This window comes from Heloderma suspectum, chromosome 1, assembly GCF_057233095.1.
Source record: "Heloderma suspectum isolate Gila_16-S chromosome 1, 16-S_ref, whole genome shotgun sequence".
NCBI classification, from domain to species: Eukaryota; Metazoa; Chordata; class Lepidosauria; order Squamata; family Helodermatidae; genus Heloderma; species Heloderma suspectum.
Window position 1 is genome coordinate 104,567,766 of NC_139458.1, and position 16,386 is coordinate 104,584,151.

The 16,386-nt window shown below is 43.7% G+C and overlaps 1 protein-coding gene across 4 annotated transcripts in view; it reads right to left on the reverse strand.

Moving 5' to 3' along the window:
• KIF18A (kinesin family member 18A) overlaps positions 1 to 16,386 on the reverse strand; it is a 64,760-nt gene that overhangs the window by 39,706 nt on the left and 8,668 nt on the right. For all 4 annotated transcript variants that reach the window (XM_084852784.1, XM_084852795.1, XM_084852804.1 and 1 more), the window contains exons 5-10: positions 14,496 to 14,606; positions 13,408 to 13,605; positions 10,392 to 10,568; positions 9,662 to 9,736; positions 9,268 to 9,377; positions 3,927 to 4,089 (exon numbers count right to left, since the gene is read on the reverse strand). In XM_084852784.1, coding sequence (XP_084708910.1) covers positions 3,927 to 4,089; positions 9,268 to 9,377; positions 9,662 to 9,736; positions 10,392 to 10,568; positions 13,408 to 13,605; positions 14,496 to 14,606 — 834 coding nt within the window. The remainder of the gene's footprint in view (positions 1 to 3,926; positions 4,090 to 9,267; positions 9,378 to 9,661; positions 9,737 to 10,391; positions 10,569 to 13,407; positions 13,606 to 14,495; positions 14,607 to 16,386) is intronic.

Genomic DNA, 16,386 nt, shown 5'->3' on the forward strand with positions numbered 1-16,386 from the left:
TATGTGTGCTGGCCCCGCACACCCACTGAGGGCTTGGCGTTCAGCAGCTGTGAGAAGCAGCCCCATGAATATACCTATGAATGTGCGAACAGCTGATATATATGGCTGCTGAGGGGTGTGGGTGGCACATCTGCTCTCATCAGGCGCAGGGGAGGCTAGCTAACGTAACCCCGCAACCCTTTCACGCAACCTTGCAGTGTGAGAGGGTTTCTGCAAACCCCTCCCAGATCTCTAATGGGTAACAAAGATTTAAATCAGTGGTGCCACATCTCTTGCAGCTTAAGGGCTGAAGACAATTTCAGAGAAGCTCTCCGGAGCTACAGCCCAGTGGTGGACGGGGACTGAAGACAAAAGGGCAGGGCCAAGATTTTAAAAAAATCCCTCTTACTGCTAGTAACTAAACCTTAAGAGAGGCATTTCAACCTTTTAGAATGGGGGAAATTGTACAAAAGCCAGGAAACCACCAAATGATCGGCACTTGGGGGAATTTGGGCATCTGGGGAATGATGGGCACCTGGGAAACCCCAGAGTGCCAAATTTGGCCCATTCAGCACTCCTGATTTAAACTGACATAATTAGTATCACCCCTTCATGGATCACTGCCTTGTTGTGGCAAAGGGGCTTGCGTAACTCAGTGAAGCCATAAGTTATGCCGTGCAGGGCCACCCAAGACGGACAGGTCATGGTGAAGAGTTCTGACAAAATGTGGTCCACTGGAGAAGGAAATGGCAACCCACTCCAGTATTCTTGCCAAGAAAACCCCATGGAATGTATCACAAGGCTAAAAGAGATGACGCCAGAAGATAAGCCCCTCAGGTCGGAAGGTGTCCAGTATACTACTGGGGAAGAGCAGAGGGAATTTCCAAGTAGCGCCAGAAAGAGTGAAGTGGCCGGGCCAAAGCCGAAAGGACACTCAGCTGTGGATGTGTCTGGTGGTGAAAAGAAAGTCCAACAAGAACAATATTGTTTAGGAACCCGGAATGTCAGATCAATGAATCAAGGTAAGCTGGAGGTGGTCAAACATGAGATGGCAAGATTGAACATCGACATCTTGGGAATCAGCGAACTAAAATGGACAGGCATGGGCGAATTTAATTCAGGTCACCATTATATCTACTACTGTGGGCAAGAATCCCTTAGAAGAAATGGAGTAGCACTCATAGTCAACAAAAGGGTGGGAAAAGCAGTACTGGGGTACAATCTCAAAAACAATAGAATGATCTCAGTATGAATCCAAGGCAAAGCATTCAACATCACAGTAATTCAAGTCTATGCCCCAACCACTGAGGCCGAAGAAGCTGTGGTTGATCGGTTCTATGAAGACCTACAATACCTTCTAGAACTAACACCAAAAAAAGATGTCCTCTTCATCACAGGCGATTGGAATGCTAAAGTAGGAAGTCAAGAAATCACCGGGATAACAGGCAAGCATGGCCTTGGTGTACAAAATGAAGCAGGACAAAGGCTAATAGAGTTTTGCCAAGAGAACACGCTGATCATAGCAAACACTCTTTTCCAACAGCACAAGAGGTGACTCTACACATGGACATCACCAGATGGTCAATATCGAAATCAGATTGATTATGTCCTTTGCAGCCAAAGATGGAGAAGCTCTATACAGTTAGTAAAAACAAGACCTGGAGCTGACTGTGGCTCAGATCATGAGCTTCTTATGGCAAACTTTCGGCTTAAATTGAAGAACGTAGGGAAAACCACTAAACCATTCAGGTATGACCTAAATCATATCCCTTATGAATATACAGTGGAGGTGAGGAATAGATTTAAGGGATTAGACCTGATAGACAGAGTGCCTGAGGAACTATGGATGGAGGTCCATAATATTGTTCAGGAGGCAGCAACTCAATCCATCCCAAAGAAAAAGAAATGCAAGAAAGCAAAGTGGCTGTCTGAGGAGGCTTTACAAGTAGCTGAGGAAAGAAGGGAAGTGAAAAGGAAGGGAGAAAAGGGAAGATATACCCAACTGAATGCAGATTTCCAGAGAATAGCAAGGAGAGACAAGAAGGCCTTCTTAAATGAGCAATGCAAAGAAATGGAGGAAAACAACAGAATGGGAAAGAGTAGAGATCTCTTCAAGAAAATCGGAGATCTCAAGGAAACGTTTTGTGTAAAGACGGGCATGATAAAGGACAAAGAAGGCAGGGACCTAACGGAAGCAGATGAGATTAAGAAGAGGTGGAAAGAATACACAGAAGAACTATACAGGAAATATCTTAATGTCCCTCATAGCTATGATAGTTCGGACACTGAACTTGAGCCAGACATCCTCGAGAGTGAAGTCAAGTGGGCCTTAGGAAGCATTATTAACAACAAAGCTAGCGGAGATGACAGTATTCCAGCTGAGCTATTTAAGATCCTAAAAGATGATGCTGTTGAAGTGCTGCACTCAATATGCCAACACATTTGGAGCACTCAACATTGTCCACAAGACTGGAAAAGGTCAGTTTACATTCCAATTCCAAAGAAGGGCAATGCCAGAGTGTTCAAACTACTGTACAATTGCGCTCATTTCACATGCCAGCAAGGTGATGCTCAAAATCCTACAAGCTAGGCTTCAGCAGTATGCAAACCAAGAACTACCGGAAGTACAAGCGGGGTTTAGAAGAGGCAGAGGAACTAGAGATCAAATCGCCAACATTTGCTGGATCATGGAGAAAGCAAGAGGATTCCAGAAAAACGTGTATTTCTGCTTCATTGACTACGCTTAAGCCTTTGATTGTGTGGATCACAACAAACTGTGGCAAATTCTGAAAGAGATGGGAGTACCAGACCACCTTACCTGTCTCCTGAGAAACCTGTACGAGGGTCAAGAAGCAACAGTAAGAACCGGGCATGGAATAACTGATTGGTTCAAAATTGGGAAAGGAGTACGATAAGGCTGCATATTGTCGCCCTGCTTATTTAATTTATATGCAGAGTACATCATGAGAAACGCCGCGTTGGATGAATCACAGGTCGGAATTAAGATTGCCAGGAGAATTATCAACAACCTCAGATACGCAGACGATACCACCCTAATGGCAGAAAGCGAAGAGGATCTAAAGAGCCTCTTGTTGAGGGTGAAAATGGAGAGTGCAAAAGCTGGCTTGAAACTCAACATTAAATAAACTAAGATCATGGCATCTGGCCCCATCACTTCCTGGCATATGGAAGGGGAATAAATGGAAGCAGTGACAGATTTTATTTTCTTGGGCTCCAAGATCACCGCAGACGGTGACTGTAGCCATGAAATTAAAAGACGCTTGCTCCTTGGGAGGAAAGCTATGGCAAACCTAGACAGCATAGTAAGAAGCAGAGACATCACCTTGCTGACAAAGGTTCGTATATTCAAAGCTATGGTTTTCCCAGTAGCAACATATGGCTGTGAGAGCTGGACTATAAGGAAGGCTGAGCGCCGAAGAATTGATGCTTTCGAACTGTGGTGCTGGAGAAGAGTCTTACGAGTCCCCTGGACTGCAAGGAGGTCAAATCAGTCCATCCTAAAGGAAATCAACCCTGAGTGCTCATTGGAAGGACAGATACTGAAGCTGAAGCTCCAATATTTTGGCCACCAAATGCGAAGAGAAAACTCCCTGGAAAAGACCCTGATGCTGGGAAAGATTGAAGGCAAAAGGAGAAGGGGACGGCAGAGGATGAGATGGCTAGATAGCATCACCGATGCAATGCATATGAACTTGAGCACGCTCCAGGAGAGAGCGGAGGACAGGAAGGCCTGGCATGCTATGGTCCATGGGGTCACGAAGAGTCAGACACGACTTAACGACTGAACAACAACAACAATTAGTATCAAGAGACCCTGTAGCAAACAGTCAGTCTGAATTGGAACAATGCGACTTCAGTGGATACTGGATGTAACAGCACTGCGTAAACATGGCAGAAAGGACAGAAGTGTTGTACAAACTGCTTACCTTTTCCAACCTCTCTGGAGAGCACATCATTTCAATTTGTTCATGGCAATGTTTTTGATAATGGGTTTTAAGGGCATTTTCTTTAAGTCGCAGTTCCAGCTTGAGGAACTCTTTCCTAATTTCCTCACGATTCGCGAACACACACTTCAAAATTTCTCTAAACCTGCCCCAAACATTTATATAAAAAAGGACAGTTACATAAATGCCACTTAAAGAAAAGAGTATTTTTGACAAGCGTTTCACACTGCAGGAGAAAGCAGATTCAATTTAAAAAAATTCTGAAGAGGTTAAAACAATAAGCAGTTCATTCAGATATTACAGTGACATGTACAGAAAGGCGTAACAGCTAAGATCAGACAGAAATTTGTTTCCGCAGGAGTCAAGCACGTATGACTGTGCATTAGTTACCACGTTCTTGACAAAAATGTTACTTTTTCCTACTGCATCTATGTTATGCTGGGGAAGTGTAAGTTTATCAAGAGACTGAATTGTTAGGTTGACTAGCACAGTTCCTCTATTTTGGCCTAGGTCTTGTATGGAGAGAACGACGTCAGATCTTATTGAGTTCCACGCTTCCAAGATGATGCACTGCGGAAGAAAAGCTTTTAAGTAGCAGTGTGCTTCTTGGGGCTCTCCATCCCAACTTTAATCAAAAGGACAGGGATTCCGATCACCCGGGGCCACATGGCACACGCTTAAACCAGCCGTCGCCAACTTAGTGCCTTCCAGATGTGCTGGACTAAAATGTCCATCATTCCCAGTCCACTTGGCCTGGCCTCAAACACTTATTATGAAAAGCAGGGGTGTGCAACTCATGGCCCTCCAGATCTTTTAGCCTACAATACCCATCATCTGTCAGCAATGTCAGTCCTGGCCAGTGGGCCTGATGGGAGTTGCAGGCCAAAACATCTGGAGGGCCACCTGTTGCCTGTCCATGATGTAGAGACTTTACCATTTGGGGTGGCAACCATCTGTAGCATGCCATCATATGGTTTAACCCAGGAGTGGTAGTGGTAGGGTCAACTGTGGTGGGCCTAAGCATCAGACACTAAACTTTCTAGTGGCTACTGAGTGCCTCCTGGTCATCTGATTCCATCCTTCAGCTCTTTTGCCCCAGAAAAAGCTAAAAGTAGGCTCCACAGCAATGGCTGACATTGCCCTGCTTTGCACATAACAGTGGGAAATTGTGGGTTAATGAACCCCCAATTTGCCATGGCGCATGCTGGGCGCATTCTGTGGTAATTTTGAGTATTCAGTCCCTAATTGGGGGTTGCTATGTGATGTCCAAACTCAATCCACAGTTAACCTACAATTAGTAGTTAGATTGACTACGGGTTGTTTAACGCATGATAAACCTACAGTGTCCAGGTTTGGACGTCATGTAGCAACCCCTGATTAAGGAATGAATATAAAAAAAAGGCTGCAGAATGTGCCCAACATGCACCATGGCAAATCGTGGATTAATTAACTCAGGCTTTGCTGCCATTACCTGTGAACTGCCCTATTATGTCAGAAATCGTCCCTGTCCTCACTGCTCTTTCTAATGTGTATGTCAAAGACAGGAAAAGGATACAGAGAAAATGCTGTATGGAGAAAGCAATACTAGAGACAGGCCTGGTTCACAAGTCGCAACAACCCACAGTGTGTTAAACTGTGGATTGTTGTGAATGAAGCAGGAGCGAGCAAGCGTGCTGGCTCTTGGCCACCCGCCCACTTTTGAAGAACAAAACCATGGCTTGTTCTGTGTGGCTTGTTCTTCCCACAACAACCCAGTTCTGGGTTCAGACATCATGGACAACAACCAAGGGACGAAGCTTCCCTGGGTTGTTTAGTTCAGTGGGAGCGGCGAGGTGCCCAGGAGCCAGCGTTCTTGCTCACTCCCGCTTGTTCATGGCTACTCAGGGTTTGTAGCTGTGACTTGCAAACCAGGTCACTGCCAGGACAGATGTTTTTTTAAGGCAGGGGTGGCAACTTGTGGCCCTCCATATGTTTCCCCCTACAACTTCAATGATCCCTTGCCTATGCATGCTAGGGGTGGTGGGAGTTGTAGACCAAACTATCTGGAGGCCCACATGTTGCCCACCCCGGTTCTAAAGCATCGGCCTTCAGCTGACGGAAAGGTAATATCCTGTTCCAAAAGGGACTGAGCCTGCAGAAACTCCATCTCCATAGTTTCCCTTTTAGGGTTCTCCCCTCCCCCCATGCCCCCAAAGAAACAGATTGACCTATACAATAACAAATTAAAAGGTGGTCCATATGTTTCAGGCTGGGGCTATAGGTGGGCCCCAGTGTGAGATCAGTGATAACTACTGCTCCAAAGCATGGGTGGGGAGAAACTAGAGCTGCGGATGTTTTGGACTTCAACTCCAGCTTTCCTGATCATTAGCTATGCTGTCACAGGCTTCTGGGCGTTGAAGTCACAAACATCTGGAGACTGACCATCTGCCTATGTCTGCTCTAAAAGATCCAAAATAGTTCTCTCTCAAAGCATAAACAAGGGGCAGTATCCAATTCAACACTAGCACTAACACACACACTAGCCTAAAACGTGTCATGCCAGCAAACACCATTGGTGCTGTGCTAGAGCAAGGGTAGGCAACTTCCTTGGGCCATTGGTACATCTGGCAGTTTGAGAAACTGTTCTGGGCACCACTACAAAATAGCTGCCATAGGGGGCATGGTAAAGGACAAATAACCTGCCCAACAGACTTGATGACCAGGCAGAGCTGGGGTCTGAGCCCCAACAAACTGAACAACGAACTCCTTCGAACCCACAGTTTTCAGCACCAACAAAGATGTATTTCACAGTGATCCCAGTTGCCAATAAGAAATTGTGTTAATTAAAAAAAAAATACAATGTGGGAAGGGTAAAGTGCCTTGACAGGTGCCAAAGGAAGTGTTGGGGGACAGACACTGATGCCCATGGGTACCATGTTGCCTATCCCTGCTCTAGAGCAATGCACTTTATGTAAGCACTAACGTCGAACTGGATACTGCTCAACTATTTTATTTTATAAATCTAGGAAGTTGTCAACACATGTTCTAAATTATTAGAACTTAAGATTTCATGTGCTTTAACTGTTGTGCCTTCCTTGGCTGCTTTTTAGTAGAAAGGTTAAACACTCTTTAATTGGAGTATTAAAATGCTGGTTACCATGGGAAAGTTTTATTGTAAAAACTGTAACGGTTCACACAGTAATTAGTACCTGTGATCCTCCCCTTGGAATCATTTCTATAAATGGAGTTACTGCAGCCCCAGTTTAACCATCCCAGAGATTTAAGAAATGTAAAATTACTTAATGTGCTTATTATACTGCAAAAGGTGATAAAAAGTTGTCTCACTATATACACGGTTCTGCTTAACAAGTATTTCCACCTATTTTTCATCTTTATGCCAGTAGTCACCGAGTCTCTCCTTTAATAGAAAGAGTGTGTGCACCTCTACCCTATAGCAGTATTGTTAAATTCCTGTTTTAATTCTGAGCTGCCCAAAATGTAATCTGTCACAAAATCTAGGGCCTCAGGCTCTCATGGTTATCTTCACCTTGCATGAAACACGTTCCCAAATTCTCATTGGCCGGGGCTTCCCAGCTCCTGGATAGAAGACTGCAGAGTTAGAAACCTGCCAAAAAGTCTTTTGGTTCATACATGCACAAGTCACACAGCTGCACTTTTAACCCCTCTATTGCCCTTATTGCAGCCCTGGTGATTCCAGAACCCCGGATAGTTTTAGAACCTCAAGATACAAATTATGGATTTCAGTAGCACTCATCATACCTAACTAAAACTTTTTTTTTTTTAATTTGAGCTCTAGAAATTCAGAGACACTTATTTATTGAAAACATTTCTAACAGGCCTTTCCTCAAGAGTGTCCAAAGTGGCTAAAAACACATATTAAAACGTAAGGCAAATGTAAACAGAAGTACAAAGAGAACAGCAAAGCAAAGAACAGCAGAATTTGAATAAAAGCATTCATTAAAATACAAAACTAACATCAAAGCAAAGTACAGCAGAATGTGAATTAAAACCTTTAAAACCCATTTCCAACTAAACTTAAACCCATTTAAGGTACAAAAGCCTTCTTAAAAAAGGAAGGTCTTAACAGCATGATGAAATGTCAGTAAGAAGGGGACAAAGGAGCCATCCCTTGAGAAGGCTTTCCAGAGCCTGGGCACAACCACTGAGAAGGCCCTCTCCCTGGTCTCAAACATATATACTTCTGGGGACAGTGGGTCACACGAGAAGGCCCCTGTAGATAAGTGGGTAGGTTCATTTGGTACAAGGTGGTCCTTCAGATATCCTGGATCCAATTAGTAAGCAGTTTTAAAAGTAATCACTAGCACTTTGAATTCGCTCCCACAACAAATCAGAATTCAGTGTAGTCAATAAGGGAGTCACATGTTTTCAATAGGAGGACCCTGATAACAATCTGGACTAGTTGAAGTGTTTGGATACTCTTCAAAGGCAGCCCCATGTAGAGTGTCTAACGGTAGTCCAGGCATGTATTACCATAGTCAGATCTGCAGTATCCAGGAAAGGATGTGCCAGCCTAGTCTGACCACAGGTACATCTGGCCACAGCTGACACCTGAGCATCCAGGGTCAAGGCCAGGTCCAGGACCACCCCATACTACAAACTTGCATTTTCAAGGGGAATGCTACCCCACTGAACACAGGGTGAATCCCTATCTGCAGGTCAGCACTGGTGGTACTTAAGGGACATAGCAAACTGCCTTTAGCGAGTCAGGCCCTTGGTCCATCCAGCCCAGTATTGTTGACACTGACAGCAGCTGTCCAGGGTTTCAGGCAGGATTCTTTCCTAGCCCTACCTGGAGATGCCAAGGATCAAAACTTGGACCTTCTGCGTGCAAAGCAGGTGCTCTATCACACTGAGCTATGGCCGCTCCCATAAGGTAATACCATCACGTCGATCAAGAAAAGCAATGACGATACTGTATACACTTCATGAGGATCACCCCCCCGCCACCCCTGCGTTATGGAACACTTCTTTACTCAGAATTAAAGGCGTGCTCCACCCCTTCCCTTGTGCATGGGAGTCAATCCCCATAGGGCATAAGGGAGCTGCAGATTAGCTGTTTTCCCTGCAAGCCTTAAGAACATGTGTGCACGCAAGCTAGGGGGAGTAGTGGGAACATGGGACAGCACTATGGGTGGGGTGGGTGAGGCTCCCATTATAAGGAATGGCCAAACACACCATAGCACACTGGTCTGGGAAAAGGGCCAACAAGGGGAGAGGCACAAAAGTGCTTTGTTAGTGTGGGCTTCCGGGCAGGAAAGGATCATGCCATCAACGCGAACACGCAACCATAACAAGTTTTTACCTTGGTATCGCCACTTGTTGTTCACTCGTACATATAGCTGTGTCATGGTGACTGGGAACAGACAATTTTTCCAACTCGTATACTCTCAGTTTCTCTTTCAGCATTATGATCTGAAACAATGCAGCAATGTATTTTTTTTTATAACAAAGGGGGACCTTGGTTTATATCCCATTTTGAGTTTCCCATTTCTATCTTTAAACAGCTTTTTTTAAAAAATACCCCCCACACCAATTATCTACATTACACTTAAAATGACCTGGAAACATCAGGCTCTCTGGAAATTTTAAATACAAATTATTTTGTAAGCAACAATTAATAACTGCACTTAGTTACATTGTTACGCTTCATGCGTTAGGTCAGCAACATTAACTAACAGCTATAGTAACTGACATACCTCTTTCTTTTGTTCTTCACAAATCTTAACGTATTGACTTATATGGCTGTCCAGACTCACAACATTGCTCTTCAGCTGTGGAGGAATAAGAAAGTTCAGCTTTGCGACACAGTACATTTTCCCTTTTGCTACCATTTTTTAAAAAAAATTACGACATCATTATCATATCAAGGACATCAGACACCAGTAGCCAGAACAGCTCTAAGTAAACATAGCTAAAGACAATAAGTGGCATCCAAGTTTGCACTCATGCCAGGGGGATTTCCTCACCCCTTCCTCCTGGCTGCTGCCCCCAACCCCCGGTTCCCTCAAGAAGCACCTCCGTAGAATTGGGGGAATCTTTGGAAAGGCCTGGGTTGTGTGGCAGGGGACTGCATTTAGAGGGGGGCAAGAATCAGGTAGAGATCCGGAGAATCAATTCATTTTTTCCTCTTTCAATAATGAAAATAATGAGAGGCAGGAAGGGAAGATGGGAAAAGGAAGGAAGTGAAGCAGGCAATTCAAGACGTTTCAGAGACTTCAGAAAAACTGTGATATTTCTGTCTTAAAAGGGTTCTGTAAAAGTACCACAAGAACTATTTCAAAATATGAAGCAAATAAAATAGAGAGAGGGTATTATATTTTGCCTGTTGCATTTATCTTTGCAGCTATAATAAAAAATACACACACATGATTTCATAATTTGCAAGGATCAGTAGAAAACTTTTTTTTTTTAAGGAAGTTTACTTACAGAGGATTTGATGTCCTTGGATCGGTTGGCATATTTAAGGGTGTTATATGTGTCATCATAGAACAGAGAAGAAGGACTAACAGCAGCTATAATTATAGTACGGCAATTTCCTCCAAGAGAATCCTTCAGTAAACGAGTCAGTTTGCTGTTCCGATAAGGGATGTGCTGTTTCTTACTCTGGAAGAAAAAACACCCGGACAAAGATGAGTGTTTAATGGATTGCAGAGATTACTACAGCTTCAGATCGTGACCCGCTGTGAACAGCTGTTTCACACTGCACATTGGTGGCAGGTGATAAAACCTTGAAATCTTTTGTCTCCATTAGTAAGCTTTTTGTAACACCTAGCCAATCTCCGACGTGCCCTGCATCTTTTCCTCCAATCAAATCAGAAGTTAGCCATTTCCATTCACAAATTCTTGAAAGGAGGAATGGACTGAAACTGTAACTCTGAAACTCTCCTCCCACACCCCCAACCCCCGGCCACTCATCTTCCTGTACCTTCACATACAAGGAGCTGACATTGTGGTAAAATATATATTACATACATACATACATACATATATATATCAAGCCCCTTCCCAAATTCAGCAGCAGTTCATATTTCCAGCATGTACCAAACACTGTTTTGATTTGTGGAGGAATCTCAGAAGGGACACACAAAGGGAAGCTTCCAGTAGATATGACTGCTATCCTAAATTCAGCTGCTTCTTTTAAGTACTGCAGGTGGTTTGAAGCGACTCGTGTCAGCTTTGCGGAGCCGGCTACTCCTATTTTCATCCCTGCTTTACCAGGTCATAGACTGACACAGGCTATGAGACATAGAGCTGGGGCTTGCTTCTGCCTGCCCTGATAGGAGCAGGATTATAAGGGGCTTAAGACAAGCTTACAGCAGAGCTTCGAAGCATTCAGTGATGAAGCAAACCAGAGATCATGAGATACAGTTGCTTCCAGTTGCATATCTGAAGTATATTACACATAGGCAGATCTAGAGTAACATTATCAACCCCTTACGGATTATCTAAATATCACTTCCTGTCTTCAAATGATTTGTAGGATCATAGACCTGGAGGTCATCTAATCCAACCCCCTGCTCAGTGAAGGATCTGCAATGCAGGAAGCAACTAGAGCATTCCCGAAAGATGACCATCCAGCTTCTACTTAAGATGACCATCCAGCTTCTCCAGTGAAAGAAAGCCCAACACCTCCCATCATGGTTATGTATTTCCCATTTCCCATCCAATGAATGGAGGTTGGTGACTTAATTCAGGAAAGTGGAGATCAAATTTGGAGGTTTTTTACAGGAAGGAAGTGCAGTATTTTCTGGTTAGCTGCCTACCGCCAAGGAGCCCACCCCATCACAATTGTTCAGTTCAGCAAAAATGCTAGTCTGTCTGAGCACCATTAAATCAATAACAACTTGGTCAAACTTTAGACATGTTAATTTTTGTGAACCGCCCGGAGAGCTTTAGCTATTGGGCAGTATAGAAATGAAACAAACAAATGAAGTTGATATATGTTCTCAGATGTGGCCTGCTCATACAGTATAGGTATCCATGTGCTGTAGACGTAGATCAGATTTCCTATTTAACCAGGTAACAAAGGTTCATTTGATCCACTGTGACTCCTGCTCAACAACTCAACTTCAGTCCCATCTCTCCATGTTTCACAGTGCTAATATATTCAGTGATCTAAGAGATAGGCATGTAAATGGAGAACAGACCTAGCCTAAGAAGTTATTAAAAATAATAACCATACTAAGAGATACAAGTACTTAGTGAACTCAGCTGCCTTGAGGCCTTAGGGATAAAGTAGTTAAATGCAGGCTGGACATCAACACACTAATAATGAGCCAATGCAGAGTAGAGTAGTAGATAAGGTGATAGACTCGGATCAAGGCGACCTTGGTTCAAATTCCTTCCAAGGAATAAAAAGTTCACTGGATGTTTGTAATCCTTACAATACCCCTGAGTTGTTCACGATTATTATCCACGATTGCTCTAAGCCTTCTTAGTGAGTACATGGCACAGGCAAGATTTCAAATGGGGACTTTCCAGTTTATAGCTGTTTCATAAGGGAGGTTCATATGATGCCCCCCCTCATGTGTTGAAAGAATGTGCCTTGCCCTGCATTCCATGGCCACACACCCCTTCACATAAGGGGGGGGGCAGATTGGACCAGGTCCCCCATGACATATCATTGGCTACTAGTCCTGATGGCTATGTGCTCCCTCCATTATCAGAGGCACTATGCATGTGTACACCAGTTGCTGGGAAACACGGGAAGGAGGGTGCTGTTGAGCTCATGTCCCGCTTGTGGGTTTCCAGTCGGCAGCGGGTTGGCCACTGTGCGAACAGAATGCTGGACTAGATGGACCCTTGGTCTGATCCAGCATGGCTCTTCTTATGGTCTTATGAAGTAGAAGAGCCCTATACACATACAGTACTCACTGGAAAAGACCCTGATGCTGGGAAAGATTGAAGGCAAAAGGGGAAGGGGGTGGCAGAGGATGAGATGGCTAGATAGCATCACCGATAAAATGAATATGGACTTGAGCACACTCTGGGAGAGAGCGCAGGACAGGAAGGCCTGGCGTGCTATGGTCCATGGGGTCACGAAGAGTCGGACACGACTGAACAACAACATACACATACAGTGGTATGGGTGTACAGCCCTTCTCCATACCAGCCCAACTCACAGATAGCTGGGAAGCATTTATGCCATGGGAAGCACTCACCAGCAGGGGATATGGCTGTGCAGCGCCATGACCCCCCTCAGATGTTCTTTTAACAAATGGGTGTGTGTGTGTGTGTGTGTGTGAACCTCCTGTAACCACCATACTATACTAGCTCCTTTCCACAGTGGATTTTTTTTTTTTTAAACAAGCAAATGTAATTCAGCATTCTGCTCTAGATTATGGGACTTGATTTCCAGTAAACATTGTGCAGCACATCTCATATTGATCTGTATGAAACTTCACCAAGAACTACTGCGGGATGGGAAGGAAATGGCACCTACCTTTGGGTCTGCCAAGGCATTAATGACATTGCCAAGCGCCAGCAGTGAGCGATTAATATTTGCCCCTTCTCTAAAGCGAGCTCCTTTGGCCTTTGTGGCACTGACACGTTCAGATCCTGCCAGGTCAATGAGACACATTTTGGCAATACGGACATTTTGATTGATACTTGCCATCTTATCTTGTTGCCTCAAATAAATCTATAACAGACATGTAAAGAACAAGGAAATGAAGCAAAGATCCAGAAAAAAAAATCCCTGCCAACCCCATATACACAAATTTGGGGGCTAAATTTTACCGATTCCCAGATGTGGAACGTACAGACATAAGCTTTTCATAACACACACTTTCTTAAACAGTCATGCAAAGAGTGGAAGATTTTATTGAGTAGACAGAATTAAAATATAGATCAGATGATATTCTTGGGATTAAAACAATTAAATTAAACATGCAATACAAACACCAAGAGTTGGGCAGTATACAATTTGAAAGCTGGTTATTTTAATGACACCTTCCTCAAGATCCTATGCATGTTTACTCAGAAGCAATCCCCACTGAATTTCACGGGATTTATTCTCTAGTTGCTTGTAAGGGTGTAGAGGGTAACTCTTTTTGGATGCAATCCTATGCACACTTACCTGGAAGTAAGCCCCACTGGACTCAATGGAACTTACTTGTGAGTAAATATGCATAGGATCAGGCTGTTATGCACCAACCCAGCCAGTTTAATGGGAACCACTTCCAAAATTAAAAAAATAAAAAAAGAACAGAAAACATTGTGCTTGAAAAATAATGCTAAATGTATATGGGCACGAAGCACATTTATTTCTCACAAACAGCTTTGACACCTCAATAGATTACTCATCCGAAGACTAATGACAGCTCAGAACAAGACAGCTCCTCCCCTGAATGCTATTTAGTACAAAGGATTTAAAGCAGACAAGACTGCGAGCGGAATCTCACTTCCCAAGACCAAAGCTATTATGGCTAGAGTGCCATAATCTGAGGATTCTCTCTCTCTCTCTCTCTTAAACAAAGCTTCAAAGGTTATCTAAGATCCTCAGACACCTTATCTGCCATATCAGCTTACCTGAAAGACAGCATGGGACCGAGATGAGGAGGCATTCACATCAGTGGGATGTTGTGTTCTGTTTTTGTTTCCGTAATCCAACATTTGCAAGATCTCATCTGCAGATTTGGGCTACAAAAGATTGAGAAAAGAGCCAATTGAAATTAGTAAATCTTTGCTAGATTTTAATCGGGGAGTTTCATTGTCACGGGATTCAGTAATAACGTTAACATCATAGTTTAGGCTTTTTGCTGTCATCTTGGTCCCAGAGGACGAGGGACACAAAGCAAGAAAGATGACACCTTTTATCAAACCAGCTTCTGTTGGTGCACACAAGCTTCAGCACCTGCCCAAAGATTATGTTCAAGATTAGCTTGCTCAATATTGCCAAAAGATGTTGGGTCAGAAAAAAGAAGTTGTTTTACCTATTCCAAAGCCATTTGCCCATTCAAATCAGGCTAGCTAGGTTCTTTGAGTACGTAGTAATGCAGTTGAAAAGTGTACCTAAAACTAATCGTAAAGCAGCCGAAAAAGAAGAGTATTCACAAACACAGAACTAAATATAGGAGGAGAGAAAATTCATATAAAAAGTTCAGGAACTGGCAACATGGATTTAATCCATTCATAGCAAGCCTTGTCAAGGGGAAAATTCCCATACAGCCCTCTTTGAGGGCTATAATCTTCCATGGCAGCTACTTTCAACAGCAGCTGCTATGTTTAGCTCTTCAGAAAGTCTCGATCAATTCAGATATCTGAAGTGAAAGTTTTATATTCTATTTATTTATAAATGTATGAGTCACTTTTTGCAGTTAAAAATCTTAACCATTTAAAAACTGTAAAAATATTTTTAAAAATCTTCAGAACACTTTGAAAACAATTTAAAAACTTTAAAACGACAACAAAAGCAGAAATGGAGAGCAGGGGAGGATCTTAAAAACAAAGTGCAGAGCTACGGGATTTACAACATAATCCTATACATGTTTACTCAGAAGTAAGTCCCATTGAGTTCAATGGAGCTCATTCCCAGGTAGGTGGGTATAGGATTGTAGCCTTAAGCTTTTAAAACTTCAGAATCCTCACACACACACACAAGCCCCTCCCACCTTTCAACCACTCCCTAACACTCTATTAACCCTAGCTTACCTGGGTCACATTTAACAGCGCAAACACAGACATTAATATAACAGGCATATGCTACACTGCCCTATGTGTAACACTCTCTGCATATGCACGCAGGCCTGGGGCCAGAGGAGCAAGGCAGCTGTAGACTGCCAAGGTTCAGGGCTAGGTAAGCAGGAAGCTACTCATCTACTTACCAATCTCAGGCTATTTATAGTATCAGGAAGGGGAGGAGGACTTCCCAATCGTGTATCCCCCCCCCCACGTTTTGTAGACCCCACCAACTTATCCGATCCAAAATATATTAGACACCAATCAGGCAGGGACCGCAGCACTTCTCCTTTCGGTCTAGCACGACTGGCATTAATACATTAAGTAGCAGTAGTACCAGTCCCATCAGCTGCTGCTATTTTTGGAGCTTCGATTTCTGTACAAATGGAAACAACGGCATAAGAAGTAGAGGAGAGTGCCTGGAAGGAGGCTTCCCCCCATTCCTGGAACTCTTAATGCGCCGGCTACCAGCTTGCCTCTGAGCCTCAACTGCAGAAGCTAAGATGCACCACTGGGGTGGCAACCATGGAAAGAGACACAGCAGGAAGCCAGGCATGGGGGTGGAAGTGAGAGGGCAGAGCCCAAGTGTGTGCATGGGATTTTAAAATAAAAATGTGGGAAGCCAGATACAATACTGACAAGAGGATGTGAGTCTGTGTTTGATCGAATACCGCAAGCCCCAAGCCATTCTGCCCAGAATAACCGTTTCAATGATGATAGCGCAACTTTGGAGTACATGGTT